Source organism: Manis pentadactyla, chromosome 6 (assembly GCF_030020395.1).
Source record: "Manis pentadactyla isolate mManPen7 chromosome 6, mManPen7.hap1, whole genome shotgun sequence".
NCBI lineage: Eukaryota > Metazoa > Chordata > Mammalia > Pholidota > Manidae > Manis > Manis pentadactyla.
In genome coordinates, this window is record NC_080024.1 from 13,415,883 (window position 1) to 13,438,752 (window position 22,870).

Here is a 22,870-nt window from a genome sequence, read left to right on the forward strand (position 1 = left end):
GATAGTTTCTCCCAGATCAGCTCCTTCAAACTCTTCTCCCAAAGACAGTGTGTCACATGCTCTGGAGCCCACGGCCAAACCTCACCAAGGGAGGTGAATCAATGACCGTCCTTAGTTTTAGAGCAAAAGATATTCACAGGTTTTCCAATATGGTTTCTAAAGCATTGATGGTTATTTCCAGAATGACAGTATTGCTTTAGGGACTCTATCGCCCCATTGTTAAAATGAATTAACAGTCCATGTTAAAAAAACAAATCACATTTAAAATAAAGATTGGCTCTTTGTCATTATTGTGCGTTGCTGTACTCTCATCTCTAGGCATAAATTCCAAAGGCTAGACTTTGGAAGCCATAGAAAAATTACACACTGGAGAAACTGGAATTCTTATGCACTGCGGGTGCGGATGTAAAATGGTGCAGCTACTGTGGAAAACCGGTGGCTCCTCAGAAAATTAAACAGAATGACCATATGATCCAGTAATTCCACTTGTGGGTATGTACCCAAAAGAACTGAAAGCAGGGACCTGAAGAGATTTGTACACCCATGTTTATAATAGCATTATTCACAATAGCCAAAAGGTGGAAACCACCCAAGTGTCCATCAATGGATGAATAGATAAAATGTGCTGTATGTGTACAATTGAATATTATTCCAACTTAAAAAGGAAGGAAATCCTGATACTTTCTATAACTTGGATGAACCCCGAAGACATGATGCTAATTGAAACAAGCCATTCACAAAAGGACAGATACCATATAGTTTCACTCATATGAAATACCCAGAAGAGTCTAGTTCATAGAGACAGAAAGTAAATGGTGGTTGGGAGGAGGGTGGAGTGGGGAGCTCGTGGTTTGATGGGGACAGAGTTTCAGTTTGGGAAGATGAAAATCTTCTGGAGATGGATGGAAATGTTGGTTGTGCAACATTATGGATATATTGAATACCACTGAACCGTACAGCTACAAGTGGTTTAAATGGCGGATGTTATGTTACATGTATTTTACTACAATAAAAAGTAAAATAAAACCTTAAAAATGGAGCCAAAATTTAAGCCAGGAAAAAAACATAATGCACTTCTTAAAAGAAGATTGCAGTGAAGGTATCTGTAAAGGGACGGATCCTCGCTGGTCTGTTATAATGACTGCCTAATTGTTGGGAGTTTTCTATCCATCACAAAACCTTTGTTGAGGATTTTCTACACAGTATTTTTTTTTTTTTTTGTAAATGAGACAGGGCATCTTTGCATGTAGGTAAGTAGACATTTCTTCATGTGTTGTTTCAAGAAAGGAAATACTCTGCTTCTTTGGATCGGGTGCAAACTGAAGAGTAGTGCGTTTAGACAGCTACAAAAGGGAGAGGCAGTTGGGATGGGGTCAGCTTTAATTTATTTTCCCTCTGTCACGTTTAAGCCACTCAGTCTACATTTTCCCTGGCCCAGCCGCACTTGGCTTTGGCCGTGAGAGGGTTGTATTTGAGGGCGGGTTCCCCGGGCTCTTGGCCTGACTAATCAGCTCACCAGCCATGAGCCTTTGGGCAGCAGCTTCTCCTCCAGAACTGAGTTTCCATTAGGTTATAGCTGAGAAGCTACTGAGCTGCTGCACGTTATAAACTCCCTGGGCTGTTCCTTGGGGATGTTAAGTGCATACACAGATTTTGAAACTTATTACTCTCTGCTCTTGATCCAAATAGCTTTTTTCTAAATTCTCTACCCAAAAAGTCCTCAGAGATTGATTTTGAGTGAAGCAGAAAAACCCTGCGGACTCAGTAAACATTCCAGAGCTGAGGAGCGCCCCAGTCAGAGGTGTAAGGGCATCTGGAGGTCGGAAGGTGTCCTGTTACATCATCCTCGGTGTTATTTATAGAAGCAGTGATGTGAAGACTGCTCTTCCTCACCGGAAGCCACTGCGGATGGAATCAGGTTTTCATTCACTCTATGGAGTTCTGCAGCTGTCGCGCCACTCAAACACCTAGAAAAATCAGAAAAAGAACAGGAACGGATGGATGGGGATGAAGGCTGGGGTCCTTATACTGAACCTATTGGCTTGGAAATTAAAACTGATTTTTCCAGAAAGCAAGAAATGAAGTGGCTAGCTCTAATGAACTAGAAAATCCTTTAATTTCATACGTATCTAAAGTTTCTAGAAAATCCTTTAATTTCATACGTATCTAAAGTTTCAAAAACTTGTTTTCGCGTGGTGTACCATTGTAATTCTCATTATTAAGGGACATGCTGACACACAGTGCAGTCTGCGTTTGTGTTGCCAAAGTATTTCCTTTGGCCACAACTTGTTTCCTGATTGTTCATTGTCTTGGTGTCATTTTCTGGGAGGGGGTAATGCTGAATGCGTTGGAAGAACAGATATTTGGTTACCAGTTGAAAAGTTAAACACTAATAAACTGAATGTTAAGTGTTTATGGCAATTATATCATGATTGTTAGTCTTACCAATAAATGGGTTAAGGGAGGTTTTCTTTGACTACATTGTGATGGGTCATTATTTTCTATAAATGCAACATAAGAAGAAAAGTCCATGGTGTTGTCATGCTGCCTTTTGTATGTTGTCCTAGACTTCTCTACCAAAGACTGACACCAACCACTCTTGTATGCTCATAGTGTATTAGTAATCCCCAGAAGAAATTAATTTATCTTCTCTCCCACAGGCAGAATTCTGGTATTAAAATGTGAGGTAGGATTTTGACATAATTTAAAACCTATCAGTATTATTCTAAATATTACTTTTCTAAATTCTCACAGTTCTATTATAAATTAACTAAATGATTATACTTACACGTTATATTTTCTTTTTTGTATTATGGAGCTATTATTGAGTAAGTCACTGTTCATCATCTTGTGACAAGTGCTGACCTGCCATGGAAATTCATTCATTCAAAAAGTATTTTTTGAGGTCCTGCTATGCATCAGACACTGTTCTAGAAGCTTGGGGTGCGTCAGTGAACAAAAGACAAAATTGTTCCAGGGTGTGGAATAAGAAAATAATAAGCAGAATATTATGTCATATGTACTGTGAAAAATCATGGAGAGGTATTGGAGAATTAAGGCTGTTAGGAAGGGTAGGGATGGTGGTGTGTTTTATATAGGGCAGCCAGGGTTGGCCTTACTGGGAGTGGAATTTTGAATAGACTTGATGGAGGTAAGAGAGTACACCATGCAGGTATGTGGGGGAAGAATGTGCTGTGCAGAGGGTACAGCTAATGCAAAGGCCCTGAGGTAGGGTGTGCCACTGTGGCTGGGATAGAGTAAATAGTTGGTGACATCGGGGTAGTGAGGGGCACATGGAGTGGGGCCTTGTAGATCGTGGTAATGACTTGGCTCTTCCTTGGGGAAAGTGTTTTGAGCAGGAGAGTGACCTGCTCTGACCTAGGTACAATCAATCTGGATGCTTTATTAAGAACAGATGGTAAGGGAGCAATGGATGAAGTAATTGTTATGATTTTTCTGATGTAGTCTCTTGAAACTTCACCAGCTTGTCAAAATTTATTGAAAAAAAAATGTTGAGAATTTCTAAGGAAATTTGGTTGCATTGTTTACTAGTATGTTAGGCTAGTGCATTCTAGTTGATTTTGCCATCAAAGTATCAAAATTTAGGGGTCTTTTTACATCTGGCTTAATGAAAAGATGAGCCATTTTAAAGTAGAAACTATGCATCATATAACTTGCAAATGTAAAAGTGATTGACATCTTGCAGCATTTCTGGTGGCCTATGAAAACACACACACACACACACACACACACACACACACACACTGCCTCCTCCCTCCCTCCCTCCCTCCTTCTCTCTCTCTCCATCCTGTGTGACATTAGATTAAATTCCCATTAATTAACCTAGGATTTAAGCAGATCCGAAGGGAGGGGACTACCCAGGGAAGAAGAGAGGAAACACTCCCCAGGTGGGCCTCCCTGGGCCCTCAGAGCTAATGTGGGCTTGCAGCTGCCCAGATCCTAGCAAGTCCGGCTTCTCTGAGTCCTTGAAGCTCAGCTGTGGCTACGTCATCTCCTGTGTTCTGGGGTCTTACTTTGCTATTTAGGAAGAATTTATGTTAACTAGTTTTTCCCTTCTGATGAAGGGAATGCTTACAAATACCAGACTCTTGACCTAAACCCGACAGCACCAGAGCCCTATTACCTTGGGTGGGGTGTGGGGTGGAGGGGGGCGCCTGGTGGGTGTGCAGCAGGGAGTCCTGGCTCTGGTGTCCCTGACTGACGACTCTTCCAGCATCCCAGAATGCCCAGTTCTTCCCTTCCTGTGCTGGAGCAGCTAGGGTATTCTGTATTTCCCTAGCCATCTTCATTTAAATTTTAAAAATTATGATTAATATGTAATTATTGTGGAAAATTTGGAAGAAAAATAATTGTAAAGAAGAAAATAACCTCCTGAAATGAGGCTTTGAGAGAACTATTGCATTGTGGCTTATATAATTCTTTTTTTCTTCAAATATTTTAAAAGTAAACGAGTAATATCTCAAATTATTGGGGCCCCAAAGAAGAAAGGTTAATTTCAGTCACATATGTATAATATATGTATATGTGTGTGTATGTGTGTATATATATATATATATATATATATATATATATATATATATATATATATAAGAATTTACACATAGTCTAATGCCAAAAGTATGAAATCAGCTTCCAAAAGTTAAGATAAATAGAAGGGAGAATCTAAAATGATATAAAATGATAGGCATGATAGGCAGCTAAAATGACATAAAACACAGCTAAATGATGTAAAAATTAGCTAAATTATATAAAAATATATATATAGCTTAAGTAATCTAAAAATAATCTTTTGTTTATATCCCAAACTGGGATGTGGCCATGGAGTTCACAAGGCATATCTGGTGTGATTACCAGGAGAGGCTATTTGGGGTTGGCACTTTCAGTAATGAAGCATGTGGTCATTTGGAACCTGTCTGGCTTCTTTTTAACTTGGCAAGCGTGCCTGCTGGACAGCTATGCAGTTTTTCTAGTGTTTGTACTCAAGTCTGTCTATATTTTTATTTTTCTAGAAGTTAAAAGTGTGACATTCTTTCTCTCTCACCTTAGCCCAATGCCAACTTCTGGAATATTTGTGATTCTGTACTTCGTCATCAGTGTTAGACATGGATGTTTCTAGTATACTCAGACCAGTGAAGGCACAGAAAGCATGCCGATTTAACCTCAGAATCAACATTATTTGCAAATGTTCTGAAAATCATTAAACCTAAATTGTGTCTATTGCTTGGGTAAAAGACAGGAAAAAAGAAGGCTCAACTCACTGAAACTTCAAAGCAAAACAGGCTGAGGATCAGCCTGCAAGAAACCAAACTTTTTTTTTCCTTTAGACATCTAAGAAGTTAGGTGTCATTCTGAAATACAATGAGGTATTAGCATCTATTTGTTCAAGGAATTTATAATGGTATTTGATACACATCTGAGGTATCTGATGATCATTTACCTAAGCAGGATAAACTCTGGGACTAAATAATTTTCTCTTGACATCAGAAATGTAGCACTACATACTGTAAACATAAAGGCAGGAAATACAGTCTCCAGAAGTCTCTCGGAAATTGTAGATAAACACATGTTAGACCTACAGTAGCCGCTATTTCCTTTTTCCTGAGCTCACTGACAGGTATTCAAAACTTCTGCTCAATTCTGGCTTTTCAGAAGCGTGTTCTTTCTGTGGTTATTTCTCCACGAATGTTTTCTCGCAGGTTTCTTTTCACTTGAGTTATAGTTGGACGCATATCAGTATCAAGCCTATATAATTTCAATAGTTAGTTTAAGGTCCTTTCAACTAACTAGAAACAGAGTGCCCATTCTCTGTAACACTGCTGCTAAATTAAATCTTTTCCAAAGATTTGGTATTGAAGAAAGGAAATGATGGCGCTGGCAGAGAAAGTATGCTTACTCGGGTATGATTGTGAAGCTGATTAGTGGTTACACCTTCCAGGCTGGCGGTGTAGATCTGCAGCCCCTAATTTGGAGGTTTTGAGATGTGTGCTCAGCTACTGCCTGATGGCTGTTCTCTCATGCTGGAGGCATGGGTGGAACGTAAATTTAGGAATGTCAATTTAGGCACTGGGAGGCTCCCCGTGTCTAGCTTTACCGGGCTGTCATCACACCGTTGTTGTCTTTTTTTTTTTTTTTAAGGGCCATTGTTCAGTCTCTGGGAAAGGGAGATGAAAAGTAGGGTGAGTCACAGTTCAACATTCTACTTAAGTTTGAATGATGACATCCTTGCACCCCACATTTTTGCTGTCCATGCCACCTTTCAAAGGTCAGGAAAACTGTACTCATTTTTAAGTATCTTCTGGAGTTGTTGCTTCCATCATCGTGGTTTCTTCTCTCTTGTTTTAGTTACCCCAAATTTCCCACGTGTGTTCTAAACTCAGGCATACAGGTTTCGCCAGGATGATGACCTGCCATCCTGGGACTTGAAAGAACAGTTATGTCTGGGTACACAATATGGTCTGACCCATCACGTTTACCCTCGTGCTAGGTGCCATGCTACTAGGATAAAACCAATTAGTGGCACGTAGAAAGTGCTTACATTTGGAATTCTGAGCAGTAACATTCAGTAACACTGAATTGCCCCATGACATTGGGGCATTACAGACCTTACTAACAGCATCCAATTTTTGAATGCTGTTTTGGCTTTTCCTGACTCATCTTGGATATACATTTTAAAAATTAACTGGCTGTATTTGGCTTTGCACACATGACTGCGGTCTATTTGAGGATAGATCTGGGCGTTCTGGTGGATTGTCCTCATTGATTACAAGGAAAGCACAACTTCTCATTTGACAGTCGGTAGATGTGGTTGTTCGCATTTGGTAACATCATTGCAGTTGAAAGTTGCTCTAAACAGGGTCCAAGCTGTCATAGAAAAAGTCTGGTCTGTGTTGTCAACTAATAAAGATATTTCGATTGATGGAAATGTTCAGATTTTAGAACAACTTGTAGATTGTAGTAATGGGAAAACTGTCTTACTGTGGTTCTTGCATGTTCTGGTTTATATATCCAAGGATAGATTCTTATTTATTGGAGTCTCATCTACAAAAAGTGCTTAGTTGTTTAAAACTATCCTGGACTATATGGTTGCAGAAAGATACTTCTTTTGAGAACTGTGGATGGTGGAGTAGAATCAAAACATCAGGGAAAATGCTCCTTACTGAAACCATTGATGAAACTCAGCAATTTACTTCCCACCAACGCAGCCCAGAGGAGATAAAGGGAAAGCAAACTATTTCAATACTTTGCCTTTGCTTCATTGGAATTTGTGTGGTTATTTGTTAAAGTTGTTTAAGAGCTACTATGTCTTTAATATAGATCACATATTGCCTAAGAATGTAACTGATAATTATGAGAATTGTTTTTGAAAGATGATATTCATTACTAGGAGTCAAAAAGGCAAAAGACCATTCATAGTTTTTATGTTGCATTTTATAAGAAAATACTTTCATTTGCCCTTATGTTGAAAAACAAAATGTTTAAAACAACCTAGCAAAAAATCACTATTAATTCTTCCTACATTGTTAAAATAACATTACCTGGCACCCTCCAATAAACATCACTGACTGTGTGGTTCATTATTGGAAAATGGTTCATAAATGGAAAATACTGAGATATACCTAATCTATACAGTATTTTTTTTCCCTGAGATGTTGAAATGCTCTCCTTTAGTGAATTCAAAATTTAGAAGGAGCAGGCAGGCAATACAGGACCAACCTTTCTCACCAAGTTGGACAGGTTTGCGCTGACGGTGCGATAAAGCAGGGTGAGAAGATGGACTCTTGCTCCATGAGAAGCACTGGTGGGGGTGAACATGGGCTGGGATCCTACATCCTATTTTTTCTCACTCTCTTTGTGGTCTTGGGAGTTATTTCCCATCAATGTGCCTCAGTTTCATAATTGAAAAACATGGGATTTAGTGACTGAGAAGAGCTCTTCCATGTTCCCTATATTCCAAGCCTCTGTTGGAGGACAGTGTTCACATTGCGCAGGATCTGCAAACAGGAGCTGAGTGTCTCCCACCCTGTTGTTCTACTATGACTGCTCCCCCTCCTCTGGTTCCTCTCCTGCTCCTTCGTGGTCCTTGGCTCAGAAAATCTGCCACCACATGTGCGAATTATTCTTAATTCTTCTCTCTCTCTCATACCCACAGCTCACCAAGTCTCTGCTTAAATGGCTTAGGATCTTTGGGCTTCTCTTGGGCCTTACTGCTGCATCCTGACAGCGGCCACAGTTGTCATCTCTTGCATGTATTTCTCTATTCTTGTGCTTTTTCTTTCCCATTATCCTCAGACTTGTGTCCAAACTCCTTCCTGCAGTTTACAGGGCCCTCCTGATACCTGCCTGGGCCAGTGCTCTGGTGCCCTCCTCTCAGCCCCGCCTCTGCACTGACCTGCCATCTGTGTCACTCTCAGTTCTTTGAAGATGCCATGGCCTTTCGCTCCTGTGACTTTCCTATCCCGAGCTCCCCCTGCCAGGCCACCCTTACCTAGCCTTACCCTCTCCTTCCGCTGCCAGTTTCCATTTGGCTCATTTCCTTCATCTTTTAGGTCTTATCTTGCAAGTTGTTCCTTCAAGGGTTTCTTGACCTTAAGAGACTGTTATTTTCCCGTGGCTCCTTCTGCTTTTAACACATCGTGCTCAGATATAATCTCTACTACTTAACTGCCCATCTCTGTTTATTAGAATGTGTTTCACAAAAGGTAGGAATTTGTCCTGTTCTTAGTGGTATCCTCACCACTTGGCACAGTGCCTGACACATGGTAGACGTTCAGTAAATGCTGGCTAAATACATACGTGAGAGAAATAAGGAAATGAAAGAAGATAAAACAGAATGTATTTTCTACATGAAAGAAAGCCCAGCAGGAAGCAGCTGTACCTTCTTCCTCCCCTTACTCCCCTTCCTCCCCATCCTTCCCAGCTTCCCACCCCATTTCCTTCTCAAACAGGGACTTCCCGACCCGCACACGGAGGGCACTGTAGTTATTTTACTGACTCAAAGGAAGTAATGGCTCCTCCCCTCAGTGACATTACAGACCCTTGCTAGAAATAAATTTTTTTTCTAAGCAGTTTTGTTTTCTAAGTTCAAGTTCCTCCCTGCTCTCGTTTCTGTAAGAAGAGGTAAGGGCCCACGCGGGACTACCCGAGCTGCATAGATGAGCTCCGATTCTGCTGGCAAAAGCTGCCAGTCCAATAAAGTGTGCTGATTTTTCCGCCCCCTTTATTGTCCCTCCTGTGATGTATTTAATAGTAGTGACCCAGAGTGATTCATTGTTAATATCATTATCTTCAGTTCAATATTTATTTCTTCTATCTTAATCTCAGGCATTTGGCCCTTCCTGCTCATTTTTATTGGCACGGAAACCCTTGGCATTGAATAGGGCGGGAGATCTTCAAGAACTATCTCCTAGGTGTAAAGATGGTATCGTATTGATTTTAAAAGTGGGTAAAGCTAGTCTGTTTGGTGCCACTGTATGTCTTTGCTTTCTCCTCAAGCAGGTCATGACGCATAACCAATTAAAGAGTGGGTTCTCGAATCAAAGCCCAGCTCTGGAGCCTTCTAGATGATTGACCTGGAGCAAGGTGCTTCATGTTTTTGGGCCCCAATTTCCTAATCAATTAAATAAGGGTAATAATAGCATTTATGCTGTATGGTTTTCCTGAGGGTTAGAGGAGGTACTGCCTGTAAAGTGCTTGGCATGCTGTTGCCATTTGTTCAGCATAGATCAACCAGAGTAAGTAAGTCTCTGGTGTTAACATAGGACTTGCTTGATTATAATTATTTGCATAAATGGGGAAAAAGTAAAGAACAATAGTAATTTTAGCTTTGTTGGAAAATAAAGGTGGTTTAAGGTGCCAAGTACAAAGAGCCTTAGGCTGGGAGCCGGGAGATTGTTTTAACTCTGCTGCTTACCAGCAACATGACCGAGAGTCCAGGCATCAGTGACCTGACTGAGGGTCCAGATCTCTGGGTCTGCATTTCCTCATCTTAAGAGGAGGAGGTTTGCACCAAATCAGCTGCACTGTCCTTTCTACTGTCAGCATTTTGTGAGTCCAGGAGGAAGGGATCATTTTAAATACCTGATAGACACTGAATAAATATTTGCTGAGTTGAATGAAATCTACTGAGTTTATCTCTGGAATGTAGATGGTTTTGTTTTATGATATGTGTTGTGATATCACAGAAAACGATGATGCTTTTTCAGGTCTAAACTCAAAGCCAGAGACAAGCTGTATATTGGGGCTGCTGTCACACAGCACCACTACTTGAGTGTCTTAAACAACAGAAATTTATTGTGTCACAGTTCTGGAGGCTGGAAGTCCAAACTCTAGGTTTCAGTTCCTAGAGACACTAAGAGAGGATCCGTTCCGTGCTCCCTGCCCAGCTTCTGGGGGTTTGCTGGCCATGTTTGGCTTCCGTAGTTGTCGCCCCCATCTCTGCCTTCATCCTCTGTGTGTGCGTGTCTGTGTCCAAATTCCCCCCTTTTAAGTAGTGGTACCTGTCACCTTGGATTAGGGGCTCACCCTATTCTAATGTGATCTCATCTTAATGAATTACGTCAGCAATGATCGAGGTCACATTCTGAGGTCCTGGGAGTGAGGACTTCAACAGCAATTTTTGAGGTGATACTGTTCAACCCTCAGCAGGCTGCTTGTCCTTGTCTGTCAAGATAGCTCCTCCCTCCCCTCTCCCCTCCCCCACCCCCACCCCACCCCTCCCTCCTTGTCTCCATCCCATGACACTTCCTTCCAGAAAACAGTATTGTGCAATTCGGGTTGATGGATAACAGTTTTATCAAGATTTTTTTTTACAGAAGGATCTTTGAAGTTTTCCATAAATGGCCTAATTCTTGGGAGTTGACCATTTGATTTGTGGATTATTCATAACCTCCATCTTCGTTTCATTCCTTTTTTTCTCTCTTAGTGTCCCTCTGATTCTACTCTTCACTCTTTGCTTTCCACTCAGTTCTCCCAATCTGCCTTCTTCCCTGAGCATTTCACTTATGACAAGCAGATATTCTGCCACCAGATGGTGTGCAAGGACTGGGGAAAGAATTGGAATATGCTGGCTCGTGTGGCCGCTCAGCAACATTTTTATTCAGGCAAAAGGCTGACATAACAAGCCAGACATGAGATTCTGAGATGGAGTAGGTTTTTCTTATCCCTGTACATTTTCTCTTCTTTTATTATGGAAACGGAAACCAGAGCTGGAAAGCTTGAAGAAGAGAAACCCATGTGATTTGATGAAAAAAGTGACTAGGAGATTGATCTCAGATTAGATTTGACCATAATATTAGGCTGAGATGTGAGAGCAAGGTTCTCAGGTCCCAGGGCCACTTCCTCACACTGATAAATTCAGAAACCACAAAAAAAAAGGGGAAACCTATTGAGTGCACTAAAGCTGCAGAATGATGGTAGTGCAATGAGGAACCTGAGCTGTTACCTAAGCAAGCAGTCTCAGATGAGGCCTGAAGCTCAAATGCTGCTCGCGGACCATAGCTGCTCATGATGTGCTTTGTCTAGCTGGAATGGTGTTTTGTTACTATTATTATTATGAATAGCCAACATAAAAAAATTCCCAATATTTTATATAATCATCCAGATTTCAGGCTTCTTTTGGAAAAACAAAATCTGGAGACCTGGCAACACTGGCTGATATTTTTTTCTTGACAACACCTTAGCACGGCTGAGTTATGAAGGTCTCTTTAGCTGGGACTTGTGACTTACAGCTTGACCCTGTCCCTTCCACCCCAATTGTATTGCATTGTCCCTTTACCCTCATATAAAATGTGACCTTTCTCTGCCCGGCCCGTGAAAGGTATTTGAATATGTGACCGTGCTCTCCTGTTTCATAGATGAAGACACAAGGCCTGGAGAGGGGAGCTGAAGGCTGGTCAGTCGCACCACCTGCCATGTGATTCCCACTGAACTGTGAGGCCTCCATGAATAGAAACAGGCGGGAGAGAATCTGAGTGCCCCAGCACAGAGGGGTGATGCAGCACAGAGTCAGGAGGGAAGGTATAAAATAAAAATTAAAACATTAACTGCTGGTACTCAGAGAAAAAGAAGCTAGAAGCCTGCATACACTTAAGTGCAAAAATGGGGAACCCTGAAGTCAACACCTTACAAGGAACTTGGAAAGAGTTAATAAGCACATGATCAGAAGACCATTGGTCAGAGGTCAAAAGAAACAAAGGAACCCTAATGACTTACCTGAAAGTATGGGCTGTCATTGGGGTAAATTCATTATTTAAGCGCTGGAAAGGTGATTGAAGAGACAAGGTAGCAAGTCAGCTAGAAACTGGATGGTTTATTATTACCCAAAGAATCAGCAGTATGCCTTTCTTGGTACCTATAAAATGGCTGTCAGAGACTTTTTCCGTGAGAACATGGGAACCAATTACTGGGAAAATGTTGCAGTAGGAGTGCAGTGATTCCCAAGGAGGAAGTGGAGATTTTTTTTTTTTTAATTCAGTGAAGATAAATGGGCGTATAAAGGGGTGGGGCCAACTCCTGAGTGATTTATTAGCAATTGCAAGTATTTACTGAGAGCTTACTCTGTGCTAGACTTTGTACAAGAGGTTGACACAGGTGTGATACCATCGCATCCCACCAGCATGACTGAGGTCATTACTATTGTCATCCCTATGTTGTAGGAGAGGAGACTGAGGGCCAGAAAGATCAGGTAACTTTTCTACTTAGTTTCTAAGGGACCAAGCCAGGATTCAAATGCAAGCTCCAAGCTCCCCATTAGCAAAGTCTTCCCATATATCAACCAAGCTGCTCTACTTCTCTCCACCCACTGGCCAAGCATGAGGGTTGGTCTGGTGATAATGCCCCACATGCCCTGAATCAGATTTGGGCTGCCCTAGTGGTAAATGCACAACATGCTCTGGACCAAATCTGAAACAGTGGTTGAGATACACTGTTTTGGCGGGATGACATGTAACAAGTTTTAAAGAACTAAAATTTTAATTTCTGGCATGTGCAGCAAGGTTGTTTCAAAAGGTCCTTAAGCTAGAGGACTGGCAGATTGTCAGTGATCCTTCATTTTAAGAACGGGTATAAATGATTTGGGAAACTGTCATCTGGCACATCTTGTTTCCACCTGGGGCATGCTGGTAAAACCTACAATTAGGGTAGATCACTGAAAGCTTAAGCAAAGGACCTTTGTAGAGAGAAGGCAACTTGGTTTACAGAAGAGGGAACTCTCTATGGCTGGAGCCCTTTGAGAAGGTGAATACAAGGCTGGTAAAGAAGCAGTTGATGCCCCTTTTTTCCATCTAATAGGGACTCAGACCAAAGTGAGATGCTTGAGAGACAGTATCCCTGAGCGGTGCACTTGTGGCTTTCCAAGCAGGCCTCACGGCAGGAGATCAGGATAACTGTTAAAAGGTTTATCCCTACCTGCAAATAGAAACTGTGGGGTCCAGACCAGTTGCATGTAACATTCTTATAACTGATCTAGCGGAGAATAGAGCAACTGGATCTCTCAATCTATGGATGTTCTTACGCTCTTCTGTTAAACCAGTCAGGGAAAGCTGCCAGGCCTAGCAAATAACAAGTGCTTGTTGAACCTACAGGACTAGCTGCCATTTCTCAAAATTCAACAGTTTCACCAATATTTATTGAGTCCCTGTTAAGAGTAAAGAATAGCATTAGATGCAACTCAGGAAGGAACATGCAAAATGATAAAGGAATTAAGAAACCTATTAAATGAAAGAAAGGAACTGAAGAGGTAAGACCTTTGCAGGTGAAAGCTGAGGGGGACATGTATATTGGCTTGTTAAAACATGCAGGATAGTCAGAATCAGCAAAAACTTCTGTCAATCCTTTCTCCTTAAAAATTGTCTCAGGAACACTCAAATTCAGGTCATGTATGCCCTGAGGTAAAAATCAGGACAATATTAAAATGTGTTACTCCACCTGGAAGCTAGTAAACAAATGACACTTGTATCCCATGAGCTGATGACAGGTTGAAAAATGAAACTGCATTAAGTCAAATGGTAGTTCATAATGGATAGTTTAGAACAATTAATGAATTTAAGGTTTTTCCTGTAAACTTTTGAGTTTAAGGTTGGGAGGGAGAGAGAATACCAACATCTCAAAATATGTTTTTTCTTTTAAATCTGCCTTTTTTTTTCTTCCCCAAATATGTTTTTAACATTACTGTCGAATACAGGTACTCCACTGCCTCTTATTTATTTTTTTTAATTTTTAAATTTTTTAATTCAAGTAATATATATACAGAGTTATAAAAAACCAAATAGGGCTAAATAATTTGTGAATGAGAAACAAGAGCTCCTTTCCAGGTTCTTCTCCCAGAGGCAATTACTTTCAATAATTATGGCCTTTTTTTTTTTTTTTTTGGCATTAACCTCTCTATATCTAAATAATGTGTTTATACTGGTAGTTTTCCATTCATCGTTTTTTTTTTTACGTTATCTTCCAACTTCCTGTTATGTTAATGGTGCATTTAGTTCTCTTCTCTTCACCTGCCTCCCTGCCCTGGCCAACCTACACGTACTTCCTCTCCTCTGGAGGAGAGTTTATAATTTTTTACCACTTCCTAGTTTTCTATGTATCTATCTTTTTTTCCCCCAATACCCTAGAAGATCTTTCAGATAGTTATCAACATTTTTTCCAACTATGCATAGAAATGAAATGATCTATAGATCCTATTCCCCTCCTCTAGCCCCCACCACTTCCATCTGGAGTGGGTGCTTTCTTGGGGAAACTGTATGGGTATCCCTCTGGACCTTGCTTTTTCCGCCATTTTGCTTAGGGAGGCCTGGTGCCCTAGATAACCATAGCTAATTCTTTCTTGTGTGGATGCCCTCATTTTTGTGAGAAACATCTTTTAGTGGCTTCCTAAGAAAGATATACTGGATGCAAAATCCTGTGTAAAAATCTTTTTCTCTGTATTTTCAGTCTTTAAATGGGTGTAAGTGCCAAACATGGCGTCAGACTTTCGACTTGATTGACAATGTGGTTGGATATAGGCTTCTAGGCCCACAGCAGCTAGGATTACCCACGAAGGGGTGGAGGCTGTTTTGATTTCTGACCCACTGAGTGTACGCTTTCTGTTCTCCTGCAGCCTCTTCAGTGCCTCAGTACGCTCACGCTCTCTTTGTCTTGAGTGTTCTGAACAGTTTAAAATTCACTGTGCTGGGCACTTGATGAACCTTTCTGATCTGAAGTCTCATCTCATTAGAACTAGGACATTTTTTGAGTTATTTCTTTGAGATTTTCTTCCTCTGCATTATTTCTGTACTGGCTTTCTGGATATTGTACCTTTTGTATGGACCCTCTAATAGTCTTATCTTTTCCTCGAGTTTCCATGTATTTTTCTGTTTTGTTCCAATTTCTTAGCGAATCCTTTGACTTTGATTATCATACTCTGTAATTCTCCAGAGTGTCTGCTTGTCTCTTTTTTTTGGATAGAACCCTGTTTTTGTATATTGATATGGGAACTCCATCTTCTTTTAACTCTGAGCATATTTGTGTGTGTGTGTGTGTGTGTGTGTGTGGTTTAATAGTTTGCTCCATGCTTTCTTACTGCATCTAGTGCTTTCCTTTTAGTTCTCTTACTTTTATGTTAGAGACTCTTTTCAAATACCTGGATCCTCAGCCTCTGCTCATATTTAAAAGTGGGGTGTGGAAATGCTAGCAGTCATAGTCAGGTTGCCTTAAGTACATGAGAAGGACATCATTGCACAAATCTGAGAAGCAGATGTGGTAGCACCTTGTGTGTACACAACATCAGCAACAGCTACTGACTGTTCATTACAGATTCTGGGGCCAGAGGAAGCTGTACTAAGAGGTGCTGCACCTGTGCAGCTCTGCCAGGTTCCCATATCCTTGAGTAAAGCATTGGGTACATGTTACAAAATTTGTGCATGTATGTGCATGCACATGTGCATGCACGTGCATGTATGTGTGTTCTGTGTGTACTCACTTAGCCATAGTCCCTTGGAAATGCTGCAGGCAGTCATGCCAGCTACTATTGGTAGAACTTCAACCAGTCTCCCTGTTTGCAGAACTTTATTTATCCCTTGTCTTCTAGGCCCATGGCACCCCCAAGTGTTGCTCTCAGGAATTCTCTGGGGAGATTTGGCTGGTTTTGTTCCGGAATCCACCTCTTAAATCGCACCTTCCCCTCTTGTGCTAAGTCAGTTTTTCGTTCTTCGGTCCCCTTCCATCTCCCGAAGATCTGTTGGAATGCCTTGACTGTTATCACCTCCCCGGCCACTCTGTTAGTCTTTGAGGGTTTAGGCATTTAAAAAAATTCTGCTATTGTTATTTTAGTGGCATTTTGGGAAGTAGAGGAGATAAAGACCTGTGGTTAATTCAATGTGTTTACCTTGATATTTCTTTTGATACTTGATCACAATTATAAACTCTTCAAAGTAAAGGATCAAATCTTATATTTTTAAATGCACATAGTAGGCACTCAGTAAACATGGGCTGAGTGAGTTAATGATTTTTGTTTTAAGGTCATTCTGCAATGTACTTATTTGAGCTGCAGATAGGATTATTTCCTCTGAGATCATTTCAAGTTGATTCTTGCAATGAGGGAAGAGTTTACTGCCAGATGGAGGGTTTTCAAACTGACACCCTGACTGAGAAAGGCATAGTCTTCTATTTTACTTCCTCATTTAATTTGTCCACATATTAAGGAAACAGAGGTTTGAGTTCATTCCTGGTTCTGGGGCACCTTTTGGTTTTTCACAAGCATACTTAGCTCTTTAGTCTCACACAGCCCCCTCGAAGGTCAGCTTTCTGTTCACAATGCGTGGTTTGCTACACGCCAAGGCCCACTCCAATTAGTTGCTCCCCACACTTGGAAAAAAGATTATATGAGTATTCTCCCTGGCACCCAGCATTCTCTAAGAGTTTAAATATTAATACTGGGCATAAAGCTGTTTTTCTGGTAACATTTTCTAACTGACTAGCCTTGTGTGAAAACCATTTTTTCCTTGCTCTTTACCTGTTGTGTATGACCTCTTCACTAGGTTCATGGACTTCATTGTCTCCTTCCTGGTCTTCCTCCTCCCTCCTTCTCCTCCTTTTGGCCACAAACAACAGCAACAAATGCATTTCATGCCACTACCCAGTATATATATATATATGCAATTGGAACAGACATTTCTTGGAACACACATGCTTAATATATGTGATTGCCCTGATCTGTTCTGGTCTGTTCTATTTCATTAAAAATGTGCTGGTTGTGATCTACTGAGTTTATGACAGAACCTACTGGATTGCAGCTGCCCTTGCAAACACAGTGCTCTTGGTAATGTGGATAAAGCCTAAACTATAATAGGCTGACACTTCCTCCCTCCCTTTCTTCATTTTATAGCCCCAATTAAATAGCATTGTTTTGAAATGAGAGAAAAATAATTACTAAGGCCCCCCCACCCATCTTAACATGACATCAGTGATGATTTCTGTATATTTCTTACCTACCGTCTTTGTCCTTATGCATACGTAATTCTGTGGCCGGGAGACAGGATGTGAACCCAGCTGGTCCGGGTGCACTGTACTCCAGGGCCTCTGCAGCAGTGCACAGTCCCCTTGAGGGATAGTGTTATTTGTTGAAAGCATTTCTTTGATATTTACTTAGTATTTGGCCTTCTGATAGAAGGCTGCCTGATTTTCATTGAACTTGCTAATACTCTTTTCATTAAGCATTTTTTTCTGATTAAAGAATCACATATGAATTTTGGGAAATCCAGGCAAGTACCAAAAAGAAAATAACATTTATAATTCTACCCTTCCAAGATAAATACTATTAAGTTTTTAGTATATTTCCTTCATATAATTTCTATACAAGTATAATAGTTTTATATCATTGCTATAATATTCCATGTAGTATATTATGTATTCTTTTAACTTAACTCCTTGTACCATAGACATTCTCACTTACTAAAATCATTCAACAAATACCATTTAAAATGTTCTCTATTATGGGCAATATTAGGTAGTTTCCAGTTTTATTTATTTAGTGTGTGTTTATTATAAAGAATTACAGTAAACATATAATGCCTAAATATCTGCATTTTAAGGCACATCCTTATGATAGATTTTGAAAGTAGATCACTGGGTCAAAAGGTATGGACACTTTGGGACTCCTGACACTGACTGCTGGGTCACTTTTCAGGAAGGTTGGGACTCTAGAAAAGGCTGTTGTGGTTTTAAAGATGAGAGAGACTTGGAGTTACTCAGCGGCTACAAGTAAGGAGTTTCAGAAGCGCGGGCAGAGACCAGCAGTGTCAGAATGATGATTCTATGTTCCTCAAGAGGCAGGCAAGGGTTGAGAGCTAGAGCAGAAGATGATGTGTTCCCTGAAGTGGGAAAAAGAGAAGTTGGCCGGGGGTGGGTGTGACCAAGTTTGTTCATATGGGTGTCCAGATGTGAGAGGAGCTGAAGAAATCCTACAGAATGATTTTTTATCTTCTTGCCTTCTATCTTCTTCTCAGAGTCAGGACGTAAGGATGGAGGTAGGTCATATGAAGGCCATGGTGGTGACATGGAATAACCTACGTGGGAAATGGAAGGGGGAGTTGCCTAGCAAGCTTTTACATGAAGAGGTCCATGGAAAGTTTTCCATATAACAATGGAGATTCAGCTGAGCTGGACCATCCTACATTTATGCTGCTACCAATCCTCCAAGTCCTCTGTGGTTTTTCTCAAGTGCTTGATACCTCAGTATAGAAGCAAAGATGAGAGTGGGTGGGCTGATCTGGGTAGGGAATTTGCTGAGTGGCTGCAGAGGTTAGGAAAGAGGCTGAGGAGGGGACCCTGGCAAGAGTGTTGTTAAGTGATGTCCCATGGGGTCTGGGCCACCAGACGAGGGCCTCTCTGGTGGACGACACTGGAGGAAAGGAGTAGAGGCTGTGTATTTTTATTTTCAGCTCAGATTCTAAATACAAGCTAGTCCTGAGCAGGGGTGTTCATGGGATGCCAGTGTTGGGAATAGAAAAAGGATTCTGGGTACCTCTCTTCTTGGTTGTGGGTCCACCACATGGGTTCAGGCTGGGAGCAGGGAGATTTGCAAATATTAGGAAACAAGACTGCTTTGGAAGGCTTCACTATTTATCTTTAACTTGAAGGAAGGTGTTCACACTGGTTCAGAGCAACTGGCAAACTAGATTGCACTGGTCTGCTTTGTGTTTCCTTCAGTGGCGCCTGGGGGTGCCTCTTGGGATGTGTTTCAGAAATAAAGGATTAAGAAAAATACCAAGAGTAGTTTGTGTTCTGGGACAAACCGAGTATCTTTGGCTCTGCCCACTTAGGTCAAAGATTGTTGTAGTGAACACACGAAGGACAAGGAATGCTTGGATTTACCTGACATGTTTGGATTTGAAGCATCAGCTGGGACAGACCAGCTCCCTCAAAAGGGCTGCTGGCAGAAGTGGTTCCCTCTGGGATGGCGATGGGAGATCTTGGTGAAGCCAGGGCCCGAGGCCAAAGCATGTGGGCCAAATGTAAGAAGTCAACCTTGGAGATTTTATGGTCGTTTCTGGAGTTGGTTTATTTATTACCCGTTAGTCTCTCCATTACTCCTTTCTTCTCAGCACGGTATGGTAGGGAATGTATGGGTGTTGTCTTCTGAAGTCAGATGACGTTTGTGTATGTGACATCAACTTGAACTTAAGTGGGTTCTTGGTAGGTACTGAAAAAGCTTCCGGTTGCCCTGTCTCCTTCCCTTAAGCTAATGCTAATCAAAAACAGTATTTGATTAACCTCTTGAAACATATTCAAATATGCCTTGAATGACTAAACTGATGAATTGGATAAAATTAATTGCTGGAGGTGATGAACTCTTGTGAATCACTCTAGTTCATCCTGCCGGTTCTCTCAAGCTACCGCAGACGTCACAGACAGCAGACACCACACCGCAAGCTAGGTTCTCACTCAGAGGACTAAATCTGTCAGCCCTGCCTTTTGCAATGCAATTATGGGATAAAGTTGAGCCTATTTGTTCCTTCTTTTGAACTTGGAATGCATTTTTATATTTTATATGCGCTTTATGGGTGTGGGTATTATGTTCCTGATCATCTTTCTCTTTGAATTCATTGTTAGAATGAAAAATTGCTCTTTGTTTATTATCCTACACTGTTGATCCATGTTTAAGAAGGCAGGCACCTGATCTTGAGGGAAGGTTGCAACATGGAACTAGAAAGTAATCCATGATTAAACTCAGAAATAGTTGTAGCCTCTCACTGGAACTTTGGACACAGATCTGAGTGCCCCAAATTAGAAGTTATATATAGCCTCTGGAGAAATCCTAGAGGAGTCACAACAATGAGGATTTTTGAGATCTGAAAATAGAGCCAGTAAGGAGAAAATGTGAGACCAGGGTTATTTCTTCTTGAAGGAAAAGATTCAGGATAGACTTAAAGGCTGTGAAAAGTTAGTTATTTCCAAGGAGAACGATGTATGTGTCTGTTAATGTACTTTATGCGTTGTAAACAGATTGGTTTTTGTTAATTATAACAGAAGAGATTTAGGTCAGGTGGGAATAAGATAACTTTCTGACAGGAAATGCAAAGTGAACACTAAGAAAATGTGTGGATTTCACTTCCATAGTAAAAATCTGAGCATTCACTAGACACTGGATTGCACACACTTATCCACTGGTGGTGGTCCAGAGCCAGGCCTTGTTGTCAAGATCCTGAGGTTTGGTTTCTGTCACCATTCAATTTTGTACTTTTAGAAGGGCACCCTTATGATGACCTCTTCTTGGAAGCAAAAAGACCTTTCTAAGTGTGATTCTTAGAAAACAGTAACTGTGTCCTATTATTGGATTATTTGTACCTGCACTGATAGTGAAATGGTTACGTAGGAACATGCTGTGCTCTGAGCCAATATTTAAAAGTCCAGACTGAGGGCGATTTTTCTTAAAGCTGTTGATGAGCTCGGCTTCTCTTCACTTGTGATATCTTGGTCCTCAAGTCTTTGTTATAACAGATGTTTCCTTTCTAAGACAGAAGCTTATTAGGAAGATCTCAAGTTCTATCGGTTGGCAGTAGGAGAAGCTCTGAGGAAAGGGCCTGGTTGGTTTTGGCCCTCAGAGATCACCACCTTCTGAATTTTTATTGACTTATGCAGTGACATTCAGAGGCAAACACCTTCAAGAAAAAGAGTTGAGTATTTTATTTACAAAGAGTGTTTAAAATTTTAATTATTTTGGTTGGCAGTCAAAATTGTTCCCTCCATGACACAATTAACCTCTACAATGAGTTTTATTTAAAAAAAAACAAAAACAAAAAACAAGAAACCCAATAAGCCAAAACAAAAAAGACAAAATAAATCATGATTCTAAACCTGATCTTCTTATACTGTGTGTTGAACAAGCTTGATCTCTCGTAAAATAAAGATCAGACCATCTGGCAATTTTGGAAGAGCCCATCTACTGTACTTGTAAGGTACCAAAGCAAATTTCTACATGTTACAGTGTCTTCTATTCAGGTAAAACTTCTAAAAATTCATTAAAGTATGAGCAGTCATTTCAAAAACACACTGTGAAATCTAATTGAAAATAAGATTAGATTGCTTCCTAACATAGCCAGCCCACTTTTTAAATCGTTAAAAATCTATTTTGAGGACAAAGACTAACATGAGAAGATTGATCCTAAAGCTCTCAGCCAAGAAACCCATAAATGAAGAGCTTTCATTTAAGACTTAGTTTGATATTGAACAAAGATGCTGAGAACACCCAATGGGGAAAAGACAGTCCTTTTAATAAGTGGTGTTGGGAAAACCAGCTATCTACATGCAGAAGAATGGAATTGAACCCTCATGTCACTCTATATACAAAAATCAACTCAAAGTGGGTTCAACAATTAAATGTAAGATCTGAACCTGTAAGACTGTTAGAGGAAGAATTTAAATTTATTGTTTTCTCAAGAGTTATATATTTCCTTGATACATTTTTCTCCCTATCATGTGACTCCTAAAAGGGATCATTTAAAATATCTTATCTTTCCCCTATAATTTAAATAAGCTATGTTTGTGATGTACACTTTCTTTTCTTTCAGATGGACTAAATGTACTTTTCAGATGAGATAATTTTCATGCTAGTTAAATATTTTTTCATCTGTTCAGAATTATAATCTTCAGTAAATCTTCTCACTGAATTTCAAGTCTATGATGTAGCATGATTTGGTTGACCCAGTTCTGTTTTTTCTGTCCTTTATTTCTAGATACATTTCATACTGCTTTTCAGTCGACAAGGGAAATTACGGCTGCAGAAATGGTACACTACTCTCCCTGACAAAGAAAGGAAAAAGATCACCCGGGAAATTGTTCAGATTATTCTTTCTCGTGGTCAGAGGACAAGCAGTTTTGTTGACTGGAAGGAGCTAAAACTTGTTTATAAAAGGTGTGAGTAACTTTGTGAGAAATGAATCTCCCATGACTGCTTTGGTTTGTTTAATTCTGAACATTTTAGATTGCAACACCAATTCTGTCATTTACTGGAATCTTTGAAGGCTGGAGCTCAGATATTTGTACCAATAGATTTACTAGAAAAGAACACTCATTTATTGAAGGCATTTCATATGCCAGGATGTATTCTAGGCACTTAATCTACATGTTGATAATTCACACAAGTGTTCAAGAAATGGCTTCAGAGCGCCTGTTTTGTTCCTAGCACTGTTCTAATGGCTGTGGATACGAGAGCGAACAAGACACAGAACATTCCTGCTCTCATGGAGCTTACTCATTTGTTATGTAAACAAAACATTTATAACAATTATAAATTAATAACAAATGCTATGGGAAAAAGTATCGGTTGGTGTGATTGAGAGATGGGTAGTTCCTTTTATTGGTATTATTACCCATA

General features: G+C 40.4%; 1 protein-coding gene across 1 annotated transcript in view; it reads left to right on the forward strand.

Annotated features, from left to right (window-relative positions):
- Positions 1-22,870, forward strand: part of AP1S3 (adaptor related protein complex 1 subunit sigma 3) — a 50,158-nt gene that overhangs the window by 13,197 nt on the left and 14,091 nt on the right. Inside the window, exon 2 of the mRNA XM_036913862.2 lies at positions 22,230-22,408. Coding sequence (XP_036769757.2) covers positions 22,230-22,408 — 179 coding nt within the window. The remainder of the gene's footprint in view (positions 1-22,229; positions 22,409-22,870) is intronic.